General features: G+C 39.4%; 2 protein-coding genes across 3 annotated transcripts in view; both read right to left on the bottom strand.

Annotated features, from left to right (window-relative positions):
- SLCO5A1 (solute carrier organic anion transporter family member 5A1) overlaps positions 1 to 16,617 on the bottom strand; it is a 130,359-nt gene that overhangs the window by 43,342 nt on the left and 70,400 nt on the right. The gene's annotated exons all lie outside the window — the stretch shown is intronic.
- LOC117308674 (glycine cleavage system H protein, mitochondrial) lies at positions 6,692 to 7,256 on the bottom strand. The gene has a single exon (XM_033842947.2). It carries the CDS (start codon positions 7,246 to 7,248, stop codon positions 6,727 to 6,729), a length of 522 nt encoding a protein of 173 aa, XP_033698838.1. The 5' UTR covers positions 7,249 to 7,256; the 3' UTR covers positions 6,692 to 6,726.

Below are 16,617 nucleotides of genomic sequence, written 5' to 3' on the forward strand. Positions count from 1 at the left end.
GTACACCTTCTTTGGAGAAATATCAATTCAGATCCTTTGCCCATTTTTTTAAATTGGGTTATTTTTCTTTTTATTCTTGAATTTTAAGAATTCTTCATGTAAGGTACAGATAGGACCCAAATTCCACGTCTCCTACCTCTGTTGCATTGAGGCCTCTCCGTCAGCTTCACCTACAGCTTCTGCGGAGGTTTGCAACAAGCAGCTGATGGGAAGGAGAAAACCCCAGGCCTGGTCCATAGACGGGTAGACTCAATGTATTTGTGCAAGTTGAAAATGGACCTTTACACTACAGCCCATTCAGGGGTGGCTCCAAGAGAAAGGGGGGAACAGAACGGAGAAATATGAATATTTTCAAATCGTGAATTTATACTCATATTACTAATTCAAGTTAACATTATAGGAGTTTTACTTAACTCCTTTGACTTCTTAATACTAACTGTACATATGCATAATTTACATGCGATAAAATTCACTTGTTTTAGGTATACAACTGTGTAACATCCAACACCCTAAGATGTTCCCTCATTCTCCTCTGCAACTGGTCCCATCTCTTGACCCTTAACCTCTGGCAACTACTGACCTGCTTTCTGTCACTTTAGTTTTGCCTTTTGTGGAATTTTATATAAATCGTATATGATATATAGTCTTTTTTGTTTGACCTCTTAGCATAATGCTTTTGAGATTCATCCATATTTTTGCATATATTAATATTACATTCATTTTTACTGCTGAATTAGTATGGACATACCACAATTTGTTTGTCCACTCACCAGTTGATGGACATACGGATTGTTTTCAGTTTGGGGCTATTGTGAATAAAGCAGCTATAAACATTCCAAAAAAAGAATTCCTCACGTAGAATATAAATTCTATGTAAGGGATACAAGTCCCTTATCAGATATGTGTTTTGCAAATATCTTCTCCCATCCTGTGGGTTGTTTTTTAACTTTTTTGGTGGTGTCCTTTGATGTATAAAAGTTTTTACTTTTGATAAGATCCAATTTATCTATTCTTTCTTTGGTTGCATTATCTAATTCAAGGTCACAAAGATTTAGGCTTGTTTACTTCTAAGAGTGTTATAATTTTAGGTCTTCCATGAAGACCTTTACTCCATTTTGAGTTCATTTTTATATATATGGTGTGAGGTAGAGGTCCAACTACATTCTTTTGCATGTGGCTATCCAGTTACCCCCGTACCATTTTTTGAAAAGATTATTCTCTCCTCATTGAATGGTCTTGACATCCTTGTTGAAAATTGGTTGACTATAGATGTATGGGTTTATTTCCGGACTCTCAATTCTTTTCCATCGATGTTTATGTCTACTTTAAGTAGGTACCATACTGTCTTGATTACTGTTGCTTTTTATTAAGTCTTGAAATCAAGAAGTCTAGGTGCTCCAACTTTGGTCTTTGTCAGGATTGTTTTTGCTATTCTAGGTCACTTGCATTTCTAAATGAATTTTAGGATCAGCTTGTCAATTTCTTCAAAGAAGCCAGCTGGAATTTTGACAGGGATTTGTTGAATCTATCTGGTGAGTACGGCCATCTTAGTAACATTGTGTTCCAATTCAAGTACATGAGATGTCTTTCTATTTATTTAGGTCTTCTTTAATTTTTAAACAATATTTTGTGGGTTTCAGAATATAAGTTTTGCACTTCTTTTGTTAAATCTATTTCTAAGTATTTCATTCTTTCATGCTGGTGTAAATGCAATTGTTTCCTTAATTTCTTTTTTGTTCATTGTTAGTGTATAGAAATACAGTTGATGTTTGCGTACAGGCATACCTTGTTTTATTGCACTTTGCAAATATTGCATTTTTTACAAATTGAAGGTTTGTGGCAATCCTGAGTCAAGTAAGTTTACCAGTGCCATTTTTCCAACAGTATGTGCTCACTTTCTGTCTCTCTGTATCACATTTTGGTAATTCTTGCAACATTTCAAGCCCTCCCCCAGCAAAAAGATTATGACTCGCTGAAAGCTCAGATGATGGTTAGCATTTTTTAGCAATAAAATATTTTTAATTAAGGTATGTACATTGTTTTTTAGACTTAATCCTATTGTACACTTAATAGACTCCAGTAAACATAACTTTTATATGCACTGAGAAACAAAAAAAAAATTGTGTGGCTTGTTTTATTGCAATATTTGCTTAATTGCAGAACCTAACCCACAATATCTCCAAGGTATTTCTGTATTAATCTTGTATCTTGCAATCTCACTAAACTCATTTACTAGTTCAAATAATTTTTTAGTGCACTCCTTAGGATTTTCTTTATACAAGGATGCATAATCTATGAATAGAGATAGTTTTACATCTTTCTTTCCAATCTGGATGTCTTTTATTTCATTCTCCTGCCCTACTTTCCTGGCTAGAATCTCCAGTGCAATGATGAATAGAAGTGCCAAGAGCAGACATCCTTGTCTTGTTCCTGATCTTAAGAGGAAAGCATCCAGTCTTTCATCACTAAGTATGATGTGGATTTTTTGTAGATGCCCTTTATTGCATTGTTTTTAAATCTCCAATCATTTAAATAGTAGGCGAGCTAAAATTCATTTTTGTGTTATTTACAAATATGTTAGGTATAACTTTCAGAAAGCTCAGAAAAATATATAATTTTTAAAACATATATTTAATTTAACAAAAGACATTTACTGAGTATCTACTATGTCTTGGCTCTGTTCCAGACTCTGAAGGTACTTAGTGAATAAAGCTGACAAAAAACCCTGCCCTCACTGAGTTTACAATCTACTGTGGGGAAAAGAGACAATAAACAATAAACCAATAACTAAGCAAACTGTACTGGACGTTAGAAGGTAAAGAAGCACCACAGAGAAAAATGTTCAGCCTAGCAAGGAAAATCAGGAGTTCTGGGAGAGGTGTCGCGTTTTTAAATGGGGTATACTGGGTAGGGTCTCATTGACAAGGGACCATTGGAGCAAAAACTTGGAGGAAAGGAAGTACAGCGTGCATAGAAATTAAATGATCCCCCAATTACACACTGTTTTCATCTATCCATTAAAATAAGTTTCCTGAGAGCCAAGATTATTAAAGGTCAGAACATTTTATAACGAGAAGAAAATTCAAAAATTAAACTAACTTGCTTGCTGAATGAGATAGCTTAAGTCAGAAAAACTAAGAACTTTGGACAAAGCAGGCACAGTTGAGATGGAAATCTTAACCAGTCTGCTACACATACTGCACTTTTTAAATAAAGATGTTTTGTTTCAAATGACATGCGTAATTCCACAGGTAATGAAATCCACAAAATAAGTTTTATGAACGGAAACATAATCTAGTAATCTAATGGTCTGAGTATCTTTGGAGAACACCAAACCTACTGTTTACGAGAACTTAGGTTTCAGAAATCCATTAATTAATCACTTTATAAAAGTACCATTGGGTTGAAAGCAATAGAAAAGAAACAGATGACATGGTTCTTGTTTGCCTTCCTAATGCAATAACAAGCCCCATCAACCAATGTGTCTCGAAATCTCTCCGCAAAATAGACTCTTTCCCTCATTGTTCAGACCTTATCTACTCTTAGTGTTGAAGAATAAAATCACACATTTTCAAATAAAACTTCTCTTTGGAAAGCAACAATAGATCTTCAAAAGCTAAAAGAACAAGAAAATGCAATAAATATTTTAAATTTCACCCCAAATGATACAAGTGAACCAGCAAATGAAAAAAAATACAGAGTAGCAACAATCAATGCAATGTACCTCCCAACTAATAGCCACTGGCTCCTCTCTCCCAGTATCATGATCACTGGCTCACTTTCAAGCCCAGATATTACACTAGGGGCCGCTCCACCAAGTTCAAAGGTAGCCCTGTATCTTTTCACATTTTTCTTTTCACCAAAATGAAGGATATGCAAGGCACATGCCAAATGCAGTGTTTTTTTACTCAAAGCTGGAGAGGAGTAGCTGACATCTCACACAACTGGGTTGGAACTGAAAGCAAGCATTAAAGACGGGGAAGTGGACAGAACAGAAAAAAGAAGGCAATTGAACAGGTGTGACTCAAGTTTCAGCCTGTTAGAGCAGGAAAGAACGCTGTGTTTTAGTATTTACTAGTATTTACTAGCATGTGTTTTAGAGCAGCGGTCCCCAACCTTTCTGGCACCAGGGACCAGTTTCGTGGAAGATAATTTTTCCACAGATGAGGGGTGGTGGGGGGATGTTTTCAGGACAATTCAAGTGCATTACATTTATTGTGCACTTTATTTCTATTATTATTACATTGTAACACATAATGAAGTAATTGTACAACTCACCATAATGCTGACAGGAGGCAGAGCTCAGGCGGTAATGCAAGTGATGGGGAGCGGCTGTAAATACAGATGAAACTACGCTCGCTCGCCCGCAGCTCACCTTCTACTGTACGGTCTGGTTCCTAACAGGTCACAGACTGGTACCGGTCCATGGCCTGGGGGTTGGGGACCCCTGTTTTAGAGTTTACTAACATTTTCACAGTTATTCCCACATAATATGAAATTAATTGTTTGGGGTTTTTATTTGTCTGTTATCATAGAACCACAGAATTTGGGAGTTTACTCCAGAGATGACTACCTATCCCCTGATGATGACCCTTCTTTCTCGAAGGTTAGGACCCTAAGATGGGCTGGGAGCACATACCATTGGGCAAAATTCTACCTGGAAGATATTTTATATTAACACAAAATTTCTACTGACACCTTATGATGAGATTCTTGGGACTCTGATCTAAAAACAAGTAAAGACTTATCTACTATTAACTGTCAGCTCTAAAACTGCACCTGATGCTTTTACAATACTTGAGGCAACTGGAAGTTTGTTTCCTTAATTATCTTAAACATGCTCCCTAAAAGTCTTCAATTAACGTGTAGAATGCTTTGCCCAGCAAAGTTAATGCCAATGACTCTGTTCAAATAAATAAAAGTATAAATTGACAGTTTGATGATATATATACTATATATATATGTCTTGTAACTACAACTATCAACCTATTGATTACATGAATAACTATCTCTGAGAACAAGGCTGAAATAAGAACAATAACAAAAAACTTGTAATGTCACAAATACAGACGTGCTATGGGAAAATCTTATCAAAGGATATGGACAATTACACAGCTACTCCAGGTCTGAATGATTCCACCAAGTTCAACTGCATTTCCAAAAGGGTTTGGTATTTACATAGAATATATTTCAAACAAATTTAAGGAAGATATGGCAAAATAATATTGAACTATTCTATACAAAACAATTATACACAAATCGTTCCCTGCACAGGTAAGAGAAGTATGCACCTATAATGTTTTTAAATATCTGCTTTAATCAAAAAACCAACAGAAATTATTTTCATCTTTATTGCAAATAGAAACATAAGAAAAATTTCAATACGATGACTTTTTTTTGGACCACGCCACGCGGCTTACGGGGTCTTAGTTCCCTGGACCAGGGATTGAACCCGGGCCCACGGCAGTGAAAGGGCCGGGTCCTAACCACTGAACTGCCAGGGAACTCTCTCAATACGATGACTTGAAAAAAAATTAACCGTTAGCCTGAAATCTGATCAGTCGAACAGTAACAAATGCAAATAACCCCATATTCTACCTTCTAGCCAATGGAAAGATGCCACAATGAGAAGTTGAACCTGACAGCAAAGCAGATTTTCTGTGGTCCATCATGAGGTGGTTCAGGTTACAAGAGGACATCACTTCAACTTCTAATAATGTCTAAGCACATGTTTCATTATTTAGTTGAAAAGAATAAGGTATTTCCTGCCTGTGTGGTGTAACTATACCGTGGCCATACTTGAGAGCCAAGATATTCATTAGGTCTGGACATGATTTCTACGAGTTAACAGCATCTCTGAGGAAATGAGAAATGGTGACATGAGCTGGGAGTCAGAACAGTTTGTCTCCAGCCCCAGTTTGCCACTACCTGTGAGGCCGTGAATCCTTCAGTTAGTGCCTAGACCTTTATTTACCTATCAACAAAATGGACAATATTATACTCCAGCCCCTACTTTCCTCTCTTTCTCAGCTCTTTCAATAATAATCCTGGTTCTCCTGTCCTATTATGGAGAATGGAATATTTGATAAATAGAGATGAAAGCCAGGGTCATTCTCATGAATAATTAATACTTGTGTTGCTCTTTACACTTAATAAGTCATTTTTAAACTTTTTTTTTTTTTTTAAGAAGTTGAATATTTTATTATTAAACTGTTTCTTATTTTCCTGCAAGGCTGTTGCTTCACTGTATAAAAATAGCACCAGCAAACACAGTATATTGCAAAATTAAGATAGTAATGTTCTTCACTGGACACTATACAACTAACAAACTTTTCTCCACTGTCATTTATTTCCAATGGCAAGTTCATTGAGTATTTTGACCCAAATCCAGGGATGGCTGTAAGCAAGTTACAATATTATGTAAGGTTAAGATAACAATGTTATCCTTGAATTACATAATTTTTATAACTAGTTTTACCACAGATAATTTCAGGAATTCTGAGTATTATAACTGGAGACTAGCCTAAAAATCACAGGCTGTTGTGAAAAAGATGCATAGTGTTTATGTGAAATCATTAGGAAGTTAAGGGGTATTTTCTTCAGGCAACATTGTTGAAAGTAGTTTCTTTTGCTAAAAGTTGCTTTTTAAAAATCTATCCACCACTAATTTAAGACAACTATACTAGATTAAGTTGTTTCAAACTAGTTTATTTAGGGGTTCCATTTTCACTCCTCAATAGATTTTATGTATTTCTCATATGCTTCTTCACTCATTAGTTCATCTAGTTCTGAAGGGTTACTGAGTGTCATCTTGATCAGCCAACCATCTTCATAACAAGATTTGTTGACAAGTCCTGGATTTTCTGCTAGAGCTTCATTAATTTCAGTTACTTCTCCTGATAGAGGAGAATAGAGTTCACTAGCAGCTTTCACACTTTCCAAAGCACCAAATTCCTCTTGTTTGTTCAATTTTGTCCCAACTTCAGGCAGACTACAGTAAACAACATCTCCCAAAGCTTCCTGTGCAAAATTGCTGATTCCCACTGTTCCAACACCGTTTTCTGTTGTTACCCATTCATGTTTGTCTGTGAATTTACGACCCGACAGCAGAACGGGACCGGTGCGCAGCGCCCGGACGGCGCCCGCCCGCAGTCCCCAGGGCCGCGGCGGGCAGGGCGCGTTGGGCGCAGAGATGGCGCGCAGGCTGCAGACCGCGGCCCGCACGCTCCGCGCCACTTGCAGCGCCATGTTCGCAGGGGTGCCATTTTTAAACTTTTTAAAACTTCAACAGCCCTGTAAAATGGCTATGATTATACCATTTCACAACTAGTAAGACGGAGACCAGAGAAATTAGTTAACTCACCCAAGGAGGCAAATAAATGGGCAGAGGTTGAACCCAGACCTGATGACTCCAAAATTCATCACCTTTCTCTTATAAGATGCTGAGTCACTACAAAGCAGATAGGGATCACCTCACTTTAGTAGGGTAGGAACCTGCTAAGACAGGACCACGCTCAATAAAAAGTTCCTGAGTTCTTAAAAGGAGAGACTGAATCATCAAGCTACCTTACTCTTGGATAGTCCCTCCAAACAGAGCAAAAAGTGTGGCAGTTCAAACTCAGTTCCATCACACGCACCAAAGGAGAAAAAAATCAATATGTCTGTAAAAGAAATTTAAAGTGCCAGGGAAAGGTATTACATATATCCAGAGTAAGATGGTAAGACACTAACTAACTTGAATGCCTAGAAAAAGAAGTTGCTCACAAAAATCAGAGGATTTTGTGAGGTTGGGGGTGGGGTAGGGGAGACAGTGGGAGGTCTGTTAGTTGAGCTTTGGTGAAAGCTTGTCTAATTCAATCCCTCGTTCCCAAGATGAGATTAAGGGCCAGAGAGGTTAATGTTTACCTTCAGTCATTCATCAGATCCACTGGGTGTATCTTGGATGTGATTTAACCGAGGACGTGACGCACTTGTTAGCAGAAATGCTTTTACGTTTGCTCCTGACACTTCATTCTTTCCCCTGGGTTTTCAGTCCTTTAGAAAAGCTCCCTAATCTTTCTCAGTTCAACTTTTATACAAAAATGAATCCTGCTCTGTGAACAGAATATAGTATTTTTTGATAACTAAAGCCCCTAAGGGAGCTCTGGGCCATTCTGAACCTCACTGATCATCAGGGGGCGATGAACGTAGATGTAGAAATCTGGAGAAAACTGATCTGAATGTCCTCTCAGCCCAGAAAATCCCTTATAAGTGATGTTTGTCTTTATATGTGTGTGTGTTTGCGCACGCGTGCATGCACGCGTGCGCGGGCACACGGAAAAGAAACCCCAGACGTAAGGACTCTGCTATTAATCATCAAAGATAGGTGAAACGAAAACATTTCATCTAACTGAGAGATCTGATCAACTGACGTTTCACTGCACTGTGCTTAAACATGAAAATTAAAACACTTAAAATGTATTTCTCCCTCCTAAGAGTAGCGAAAAATAGACTTATTTGAGGTTGAAAAATAAAGGAGAATAAATAAATCAGAGATATAAAGATTTATCCCTAGCTCAACACTGATTCGACTGAAATCAGTTTCACATACAATGTGTTTCACTCTTAAAGCAATTACACTGTTATCATTTATATTACATCTCCAAGCCTCCATCAGTTCAGATGAAATAATCCTTCAGCCTTCATGTTGATATCAGGCCTCTTGTCTTCTCTTTCATTTTTCCCACTACCTTTAGCCCTTTTTCTCTCTTCTTACTCTTCGAATCAATTTCTCCCAGGTAATCTTTCCAATGAATGTTTCCACATATCCTAAGTCCTAGCTTCATTCTTTTGCCTTAGATTCATTTTCATGAGAGTATCTCGTAAAGTGAGTACTGCAGTTATTACTAGAAGCTACTTTCCAGGCACTGTGCTAAGCACACCATCTACATCCCCTCATTTAATCATCACAACCTCTTTCCTAAAAGTTAAGGAACTTGTCCAAGGACACAGGCAACCCACTGGGGTCACTACACTGCAAGGTCCTTGAGGATGGGATCCCTCTGTGTTCTCATCGTGGTTTTTCCAGCACCTGGCACAGTGCCAGGCCCATAGAGGAAGCTTTATAAATATTTGTGCATGGATGGATGGATGAAGAGAAAGAGCAGGAATTTCAACAAGATCTGCCTCCCTGCAAACCTATACTATATGTCTTACCCAATACATTAAAAGTTGGAGGGGAAAGCATTAGTGCAATAAAAATTCTAAACTATAAGCAGCTTCTCTGTGGACCAGCTCAATCTATACATTGTGGACCTGTATTAACGGGCTGCTTCGGTGTATAGCTTACAAAAATTGCTCTGTACACCTTGGTTTTAGCTACTCTGTGCTGGAGAGAGTAAGCGCCTCCACTGCAGTACTGTGGGGAGGACTGAAAATGATGCACAGACAGCCCCTCTCTATCCCTGTGCCCAGCTAAGAGTGGGATCTAACAAATGTCCCAGGCTTCTACCATCACAGCACAGGCCCATACTGAAGGAAAGACTCCAAGTTTATTTAGATTCCCAAAAGCTATCCAGATTTGTCAAAGTTTTTCAGAAAGATTCTCTCTGTTGATCTTTGTAACAATCTGCTAAACCTTGGCAGGGGTAGGGGGTAAGGACTGAGTATTATATGACAAATATAGTCATGAGCTCTCAGTCTCCCTCGCCTGGCTGGAATGAGCTTCTTTGCCAGGATAAAGGCAAACGGAGAGAACTGTGTGCCTGTGAAAGACATGAGCAGGGCCTCTGATGCTGCTACAGTGCGGGCCAGAGTGTAGAGTATGCCAACTTTGGGGTAAGAGAAGGGGAAATACTAATATAAAATACTGATGCATATTTATTTATTGCATACATAATACTCATAGTTACTTACATATTCAAACAGAAACAAAAGAGGGAGGAACAAAGAAAATGCTACCTGTAGAGGAAGAGAGAGAATTGGAGCAAACCAGGATGGAAGCAAGGCTTCTCTGAATGTCGTTTGTTTAATGGTTTTGACTTTCAAATCATATAAATGTCTTACATAATTTTAAAAAAAAAATTTAACTTAAACATAGAAAAATAAAGTAATCCCTAAAAACTGAAAACAAATTAAAGCAAATAAATCTCCACAGCATATTGGGTTGTGGGCATAACCAAACAGAGAAGAATTCTTTCAAATAACTAGGTCACAGTATTTTGCAAATCCCTAAGAGATAGCCTATGGACAGAAAGAACCACAAAGATGTCTAAAACTGCATTTCATATTTCATAGTTAGTAATAACACTGATAGTTGGTTTGAAACCATTACACATACACACACATACACACATACTTGGATACAGTAATTATGTAAAAGTTATTAGGAAGAAAGATTTTCAGTATTAGAGTAAAGAGATACAATATCAAAGAAGTTAAGTAATAACCTGTAATCTTACATTTGAAGTGGAAATATCAATATAACTTCATGATTCGTTTTCCTCTTTTTATTAAAAACAAAAAGGCCTAGAAACAATGACAGTCTTGTAGCAACGAGCACACCCAGTGCCCAGATGGTGATCTCCAAAGATCACTTTCCTCTAAAAGGAGCCAAGACTCCTTGGAGAAGTGTGACTGATCCCAGGTCTAGGGCAGGAAACCATAAAAACTGCTGAGGTCATTCCAAATGTTACAGATGCTAGCTTGAAGGGGCTCCCAGTGGCCAAAGACTGAACAACTGGAGCATCAAAAAGAATAATGATTGCAGTAGATTAAAGTACATCAAACATATAAAAAGCCATGTGTTCATCATATTTTTTTAAATTTACTGGTCATTGTACCAATTTGCTAGAACAAAATTTTTTACTCTGATAATTGGTAAATAAAGAGAAAGAATCATAAAAGAAATAATGGTTTGGAGAACTGGCCAAACAGGAGGCTGGTCATCTGAGAAACTGACTTAGAGCAATTCAAAGAGAGAGAGAGATTGGGAGACAGAGAGAGACAGAGAGAGATTGATTGATGATGCACTATGTGTGAAGTTTCCTTCCCAACACCTCCTGCCTATCTGCTGCCCTAGAAGATTTCTGCCACTTTACTCCTATGATTGGGACTAAAATAGTCACTCCTGACAATTTCATTTGAATGTATTACTTCTCTTAACAGGTGAGATTTAGCAAAATGCCTTCGAATACCACTCTAAATTAGACTAATACAATGTTCTAAATCAGAAAAACTAACAAAACTCTTTAATGGGGATTTAAATTTAACACAGTCTTACAACATGAAACGGGGGAAACCAATTTGTATTGAGCACCTATGACTATATACCAAATGTTTTAAGGTACCTCATTTAACTTTTGTCAGTTGCCCTAGGAGAGGATCATTCACATTTTACAAATGAGAAACTGAGAGAGAGTGGTTAAGGGACTTGGCTCAAATCATGCATTTAGTTAAGTGACAGAGCTGGGATTCAAAGAGAAATCCATGACTACATCACACTTCGCATCTAAAAGAAAAAGAGATCACATGCATGCTGGACATGGTCAAAGTCTGTGGCGATGCACCATTAGTAAAAATACCGCAGTGATGAATTGCTCATTAACTATTTCCCTTGTAAGAAAATCATGTAACTCTACAGGGAGATGTAAGAATAGGTTTATTTGGTACTTGTGGCCTTGGGAAAATGATTTAATCTAAGATTTTTCAAGCAGGCAGAAGTCATAGAGTTCATTCTAGTCCAAATTATTGTTTTCTAGATTAGAAAACAGACCTGGAGAAAAACAGTGATAAGCCTAAAACCAAACAATGGGTTAGTGGCGTGAGGGCAAAGACACTCTCCACCTTAGGTACCACTGTAGCCCTCGGGGAGCTCTGAGAGGTAACGCAGAAGGCCTGAGCCGTCCTACGGAATTAAGAGAGTGTGTGTGCAGGTCAAGGTGTGAAACGCATAAATATTGTCACTTTGTAACCGTGGATCCAGGGAGTTTGGGGATGGTTTGTCCCAGCTCATCAGCACCATTTATTTTATTTTAATTAATTTATTTATTTTTGGCTGCATTGGGTCTTCGTTTCTTTGCATGGGCTTTCTCTAGTTGCAGCGAGCGGGGGCTACTCTTCATTGCGGTGTGTGGGCTTCCATTGCGGTGGCTTCTCTTGTTGTGGAGCACGGGCTCTAGGCGCACGGGCTTCAGTAGTTGTGGCATGCGGGCTCAGTAGTTGTGGCTTGCGGGTTCTAGAGCGCAGGCTCAGTAGTTGTGGTGCATGGGCTTAGTTGCTCCGCGGCATGTGGGGTCTTCCTGGAATAGGGCTCGAACCCGTGTCCCCTGCATTGGCAGGAGGATTCTTAACCACTGCGCCACCAGGGAAGCCCCCAGCATCCTTTACTGATGACAGTGAGCATGATGGTTCTGTACATGATGGTGCTAAGACCCCCTGGAGAGTTCTACTGTTGAGACTGTACAGAGCAAGAACCTATGTGACCAGCAAAATATAGAAGAAATATAAGAAGTATTTTAAAATATAAAAAGTATTTCAAAAATATAAAAAGCTCCAGCTGAGACTCCATGTGGAATCTGCTTCCTGGGTGTTCCCTACACATGTCACTGGTGCCTGAGATAAGAGAGAAAGTGGGTCCTGCTGCGCCCTTCAGAGATGGCCTGTGGATGTAAAGTCCATTCTTACTTTGTTTGTTTGTTTGTTTGTTTCGGGCTTGCGGAATCTTAGTTCCCCGGCCAGGGATCAAACCCGTGACCCCTGCAGTGGAAGCGTGGAGTCCTAACCACTAGACCACCAGGGAAGTCCCAGTCCATTCTTACTTTAATGCTGTAGTTGCGTAGTATCCATGTGTAGCAGTTGTCATTTTGGGTCCCCTGAGCCTTCTTAAGCAACTCAACCCTGCCTAACCGCCACCACGAGTGCATTGGCTAAGAACTGGCCACACGGTAAGCACTCAAACATGTCTTAAATTAACTGGTTAATGAACAAACAGAATCTGAGTATCCTGACATACTGTCCACTACAATCTTCTACCAAAGTTCTAATTGGCATTGAAGAAAAACTAATGTAATTAGTTTTTGGAAATGGCCAGTGATGCTACAGTGCATCCACACCTAATACAGTCTATCTGCATTTAAAAGGTTAATTTTAACGTTAAAAAAATCTTTGTATACATTTATAAAATTAGTACAAAATGAACTTTAAAAACTATCTCATAGGGGCTTCCCTGGTGGTGCAGTGGTTGAGAGTCCGCCTGCCAATGCAGGGGATACAGGTTCGTGCCCCGGTCTGGGAAGATCCCACATGCTGCGGAGCGGCTGGGCCTGTGAGCCATGGCCACTGAGCCTGCGCGTCCGGAGCCTGTGCTCTGCAACGGAAGAGGCCACTACAGTGAGAGGAAAAAAAAACAACTATCTCATAGAAGAACGGCTCTAGAAAAGCTGTTAATGCTCTCAGAAGAATGAAACCAATCAAAGCATGTTCACGCTTCACTTGCATCTAAAGACGCAACAAATCTGAGGCTGCAATTTGAGTTCAGGGGCACTGCCTTGACTCTCATCAATGACTCGAAATCAGTGGTTGAAGATAGGTGACAAATATTTGGTTAATTAGAAAGCAATAAAAATTACAGTCTATTTTTAAAAATCACACCCCAACCTAATCTCCTTATCTTTTCAAGACACAGAAAAAAAAGTATTGGGTTGGCCAAAAATTCATTCAACCCAAACAAACTTTTTGGTCAACCCAGTATCTTGATTATTCTCCAATGAAAAACAAAATAGAGTTTTCCAAGGCGATTTCCGTTGTAAAGACAAACAAATGGCTAACTCTTCATAATTCTGCACACAAAGGGTGGGATCCCAGGAAAGCCAAGGTGATGCTGAGAGGCCACAGTGCTCTAAAAACAAATGTTGTTGACCATGGTTTGGTGGCAAAGTAGAATCTTAGACTATCATTTCTCCAGAAATAGTTAAAAACAAAAACCAAAAAAAACCCCACAAACTCACTGGAAATTATGACAATAGAATATGCCTATTATAGTATTTCAATAAAAATCATATATGCACATTTATATGCTCCAAGGAGTACAAGACTCCAGCCTCCTGCCTCTTACTGTTTGCACGTCTTCAAGCAAGTTATTTAAACCTCTCTGGACCTCTGTTTCCTCATCTGAAAAATGGGCATAATCAATAATACCTACTGCATAGGCATTAGTTACATGGATTAAATGATGTTTTACATATAAAAATACTTAGCATCTTCTACTTAGCAAACACTCAACAAATATTATCAGTCATTTTATTACCATCACTATTATTACAGAGGTTTCATTCTCAGACCTGTTCAAGATGCAGGACTTCAAATGTAAGGTGCTGTCATCATCATCATAAATAATTTTATTTCCTAGAATACATGATTAAGTTATATTTTTCAATTTATACTGCTGTATCTATTGAAGTTAGGTAAGCTCTGGAACAAATCATTATTTACTACTTCATTTGATCCTGACAACAACACTGACACAGAGAGAGGGGAGATATTATCCTCATCAGACAGATAAAGTTCAGTTTTAGCTGAAGTTCAGGGAGTTAAGTGACCTGCCCAAAGTCACAGAGTTGGTGACCAGCAGGGCAGGGTTCATGACCGCTCCGTCTAACTCCTCCTGCAGGGCTTTTCCCGCTATTTCAGGCTTTTCCAAAATATCAATTTCATTTCATTCAATAAATGTGACCCTAAGGGAGTCAGCAGAAAGACCATAAACAGGGAGGGTGCAGCGTGACCACATATCCACTGTTGCACAGGAACGAACACCAGTGGGCTGAAGTGTTTTAGTGACACACTCATGAGTGTCACCACCTCCTCTCAGGGCACAGGGGCCCCCAATGTGATGATGAGATGAGCCCAGTGGTGCTGAAGTTGCCCCCCCCCCCAGCAACACCTGAAAGCATTCACCTCTCCACCGCCGCTCAGCCCACCTCCCACCTGCTTGCCTTTAGAGCCCTCTCATGTCTGTCCGAGGAAAGCTTTTCTGGGGCCGGGGGTGCTGGCTGGAGCCAGAACAAGCCTCAGCCTTCCCTGCTCTTTGCCTTTGTTCAAGTTGGTCCTGCACAGAGAGCAAACGCCTTTCCTCCAGACTCCAAACGGTCCAATTCTACTTCTCCTTAAAAGCCTGGTTAAAAGCCATTTCCGCCATGATGCAGCTCAACACCGCCACGCCGCCGGCCAAAATAATCTCTGTAGCGCACAGCTTCCATTCATTTATTTAAACAGCTTTTTCTAAACTTATTTTGTAAGCTCTCTCCTCTTAGATCTGTAAGCACCTTAAGGTCCAGGTTTGAGCCTTTATATCTGCCCCGCCCCGTGTCCACCTGCGTACATACACACACACACAAACACACACACACAACACACACAACACTCAACACACACACAATACACACAACACACACACCACACAGGCAACACACAACACACACACACGACACACACACACCACACACACACGGCACAGCGCCATGCCCGGAGTCGGTATTCAATGGCTATGAGAGAGGGCGAGTGAGCAAAGGCCCATCTTTGATACATGTACGGAGCTTCATCTCTACCACATACCACAACACAAGCAAACTGCTATGGAGGGTCAGGTAATTTTTTTAAATGAAGAAAGAACTTTAACTCGAAAACTTTGTCAGAGGAGAAATTTAAACTATTTTTAAATTCATCTTCAGATACACTTCTTAATTCTCCATGTCACTTATGTGCATGGAACGGGGTTTAAATACAAAAAATTAAATTAAATAAGTCCTTAAAAAATACAAATCTCTGCTTAGAGAGTAAGAAGGATTCAATTGATACAAATTCAAAAAATCGAGTTAAGTTTTAAAAAGAAGCGTCATCCCTGTTTAATTTTACCGCAATATGACAGGCCACTCTCTATTCTTAATCAGTCTGAGTATCTCTTGACTATTACTATTTGTTATCTGTCTGGAAAGGAAGGAAAAAGTACGTGAGCTGGAAATGAAAGGCCTTTTCATCAAAACACCAAAGACTACCAAACATTGTATAAATTGCATTGGCAATGATCAAAAACAAAAAAAGCTGCTGATGACAAAACCAGAATGGCTTTGGCACTGTGTGATACTGCTTCTTTTTAACCCGGATGTTGGAACGTGGGATGAACAAATTCCGTGATTTCGTTTTATTCAATCGTTTACCCTCTTCACCAAGAAGGCCACACTCAGGGACCACTGCCTTGAGCACTTCACTGTGGAACTCTGCAGCCAAAGACCCCAGGTCCACAGAAAGTTGTCTATCTAGCCTCTGCCTCAACCAGTAATTAAGAGATGGCCTTGGTCAATATGGGTTCAATACGCATCCATTCCTACCCAGCTCAGCACTGGACCACAGCCTGGTAACTCTCGAGGTCCAAGTGGTGCATCTGGAGGGAAATGGGATGATCCAGAAGGATCTCCTCCCTAGCCTGGCTGGAACAGGAACACACAGGCTGGACTGATGTGTGTCCTGAAGAACACTATTCATGAGAAAGAATGCCTTAAAGAAATCAGATTTCATGGTCAAATAAATTTCGGAGAGACTGTACTTCGAACTTTCCTTTGGGAGTTTCACAATGCCCATTGGTAT

The sequence above is a fragment of the Tursiops truncatus genome, chromosome 17, assembly GCF_011762595.2.
Source record: "Tursiops truncatus isolate mTurTru1 chromosome 17, mTurTru1.mat.Y, whole genome shotgun sequence".
Taxonomy (NCBI): Eukaryota; Metazoa; Chordata; class Mammalia; order Artiodactyla; family Delphinidae; genus Tursiops; species Tursiops truncatus.

Bases quoted from the DNA above. Each gene is read 5' to 3' on its own strand.
- LOC117308674 (XM_033842947.2), bottom strand. From the start codon at position 7,248: ATGGCGCTGCAAGTGGCGCGGAGCGTGCGGGCCGCGGTCTGCAGCCTG.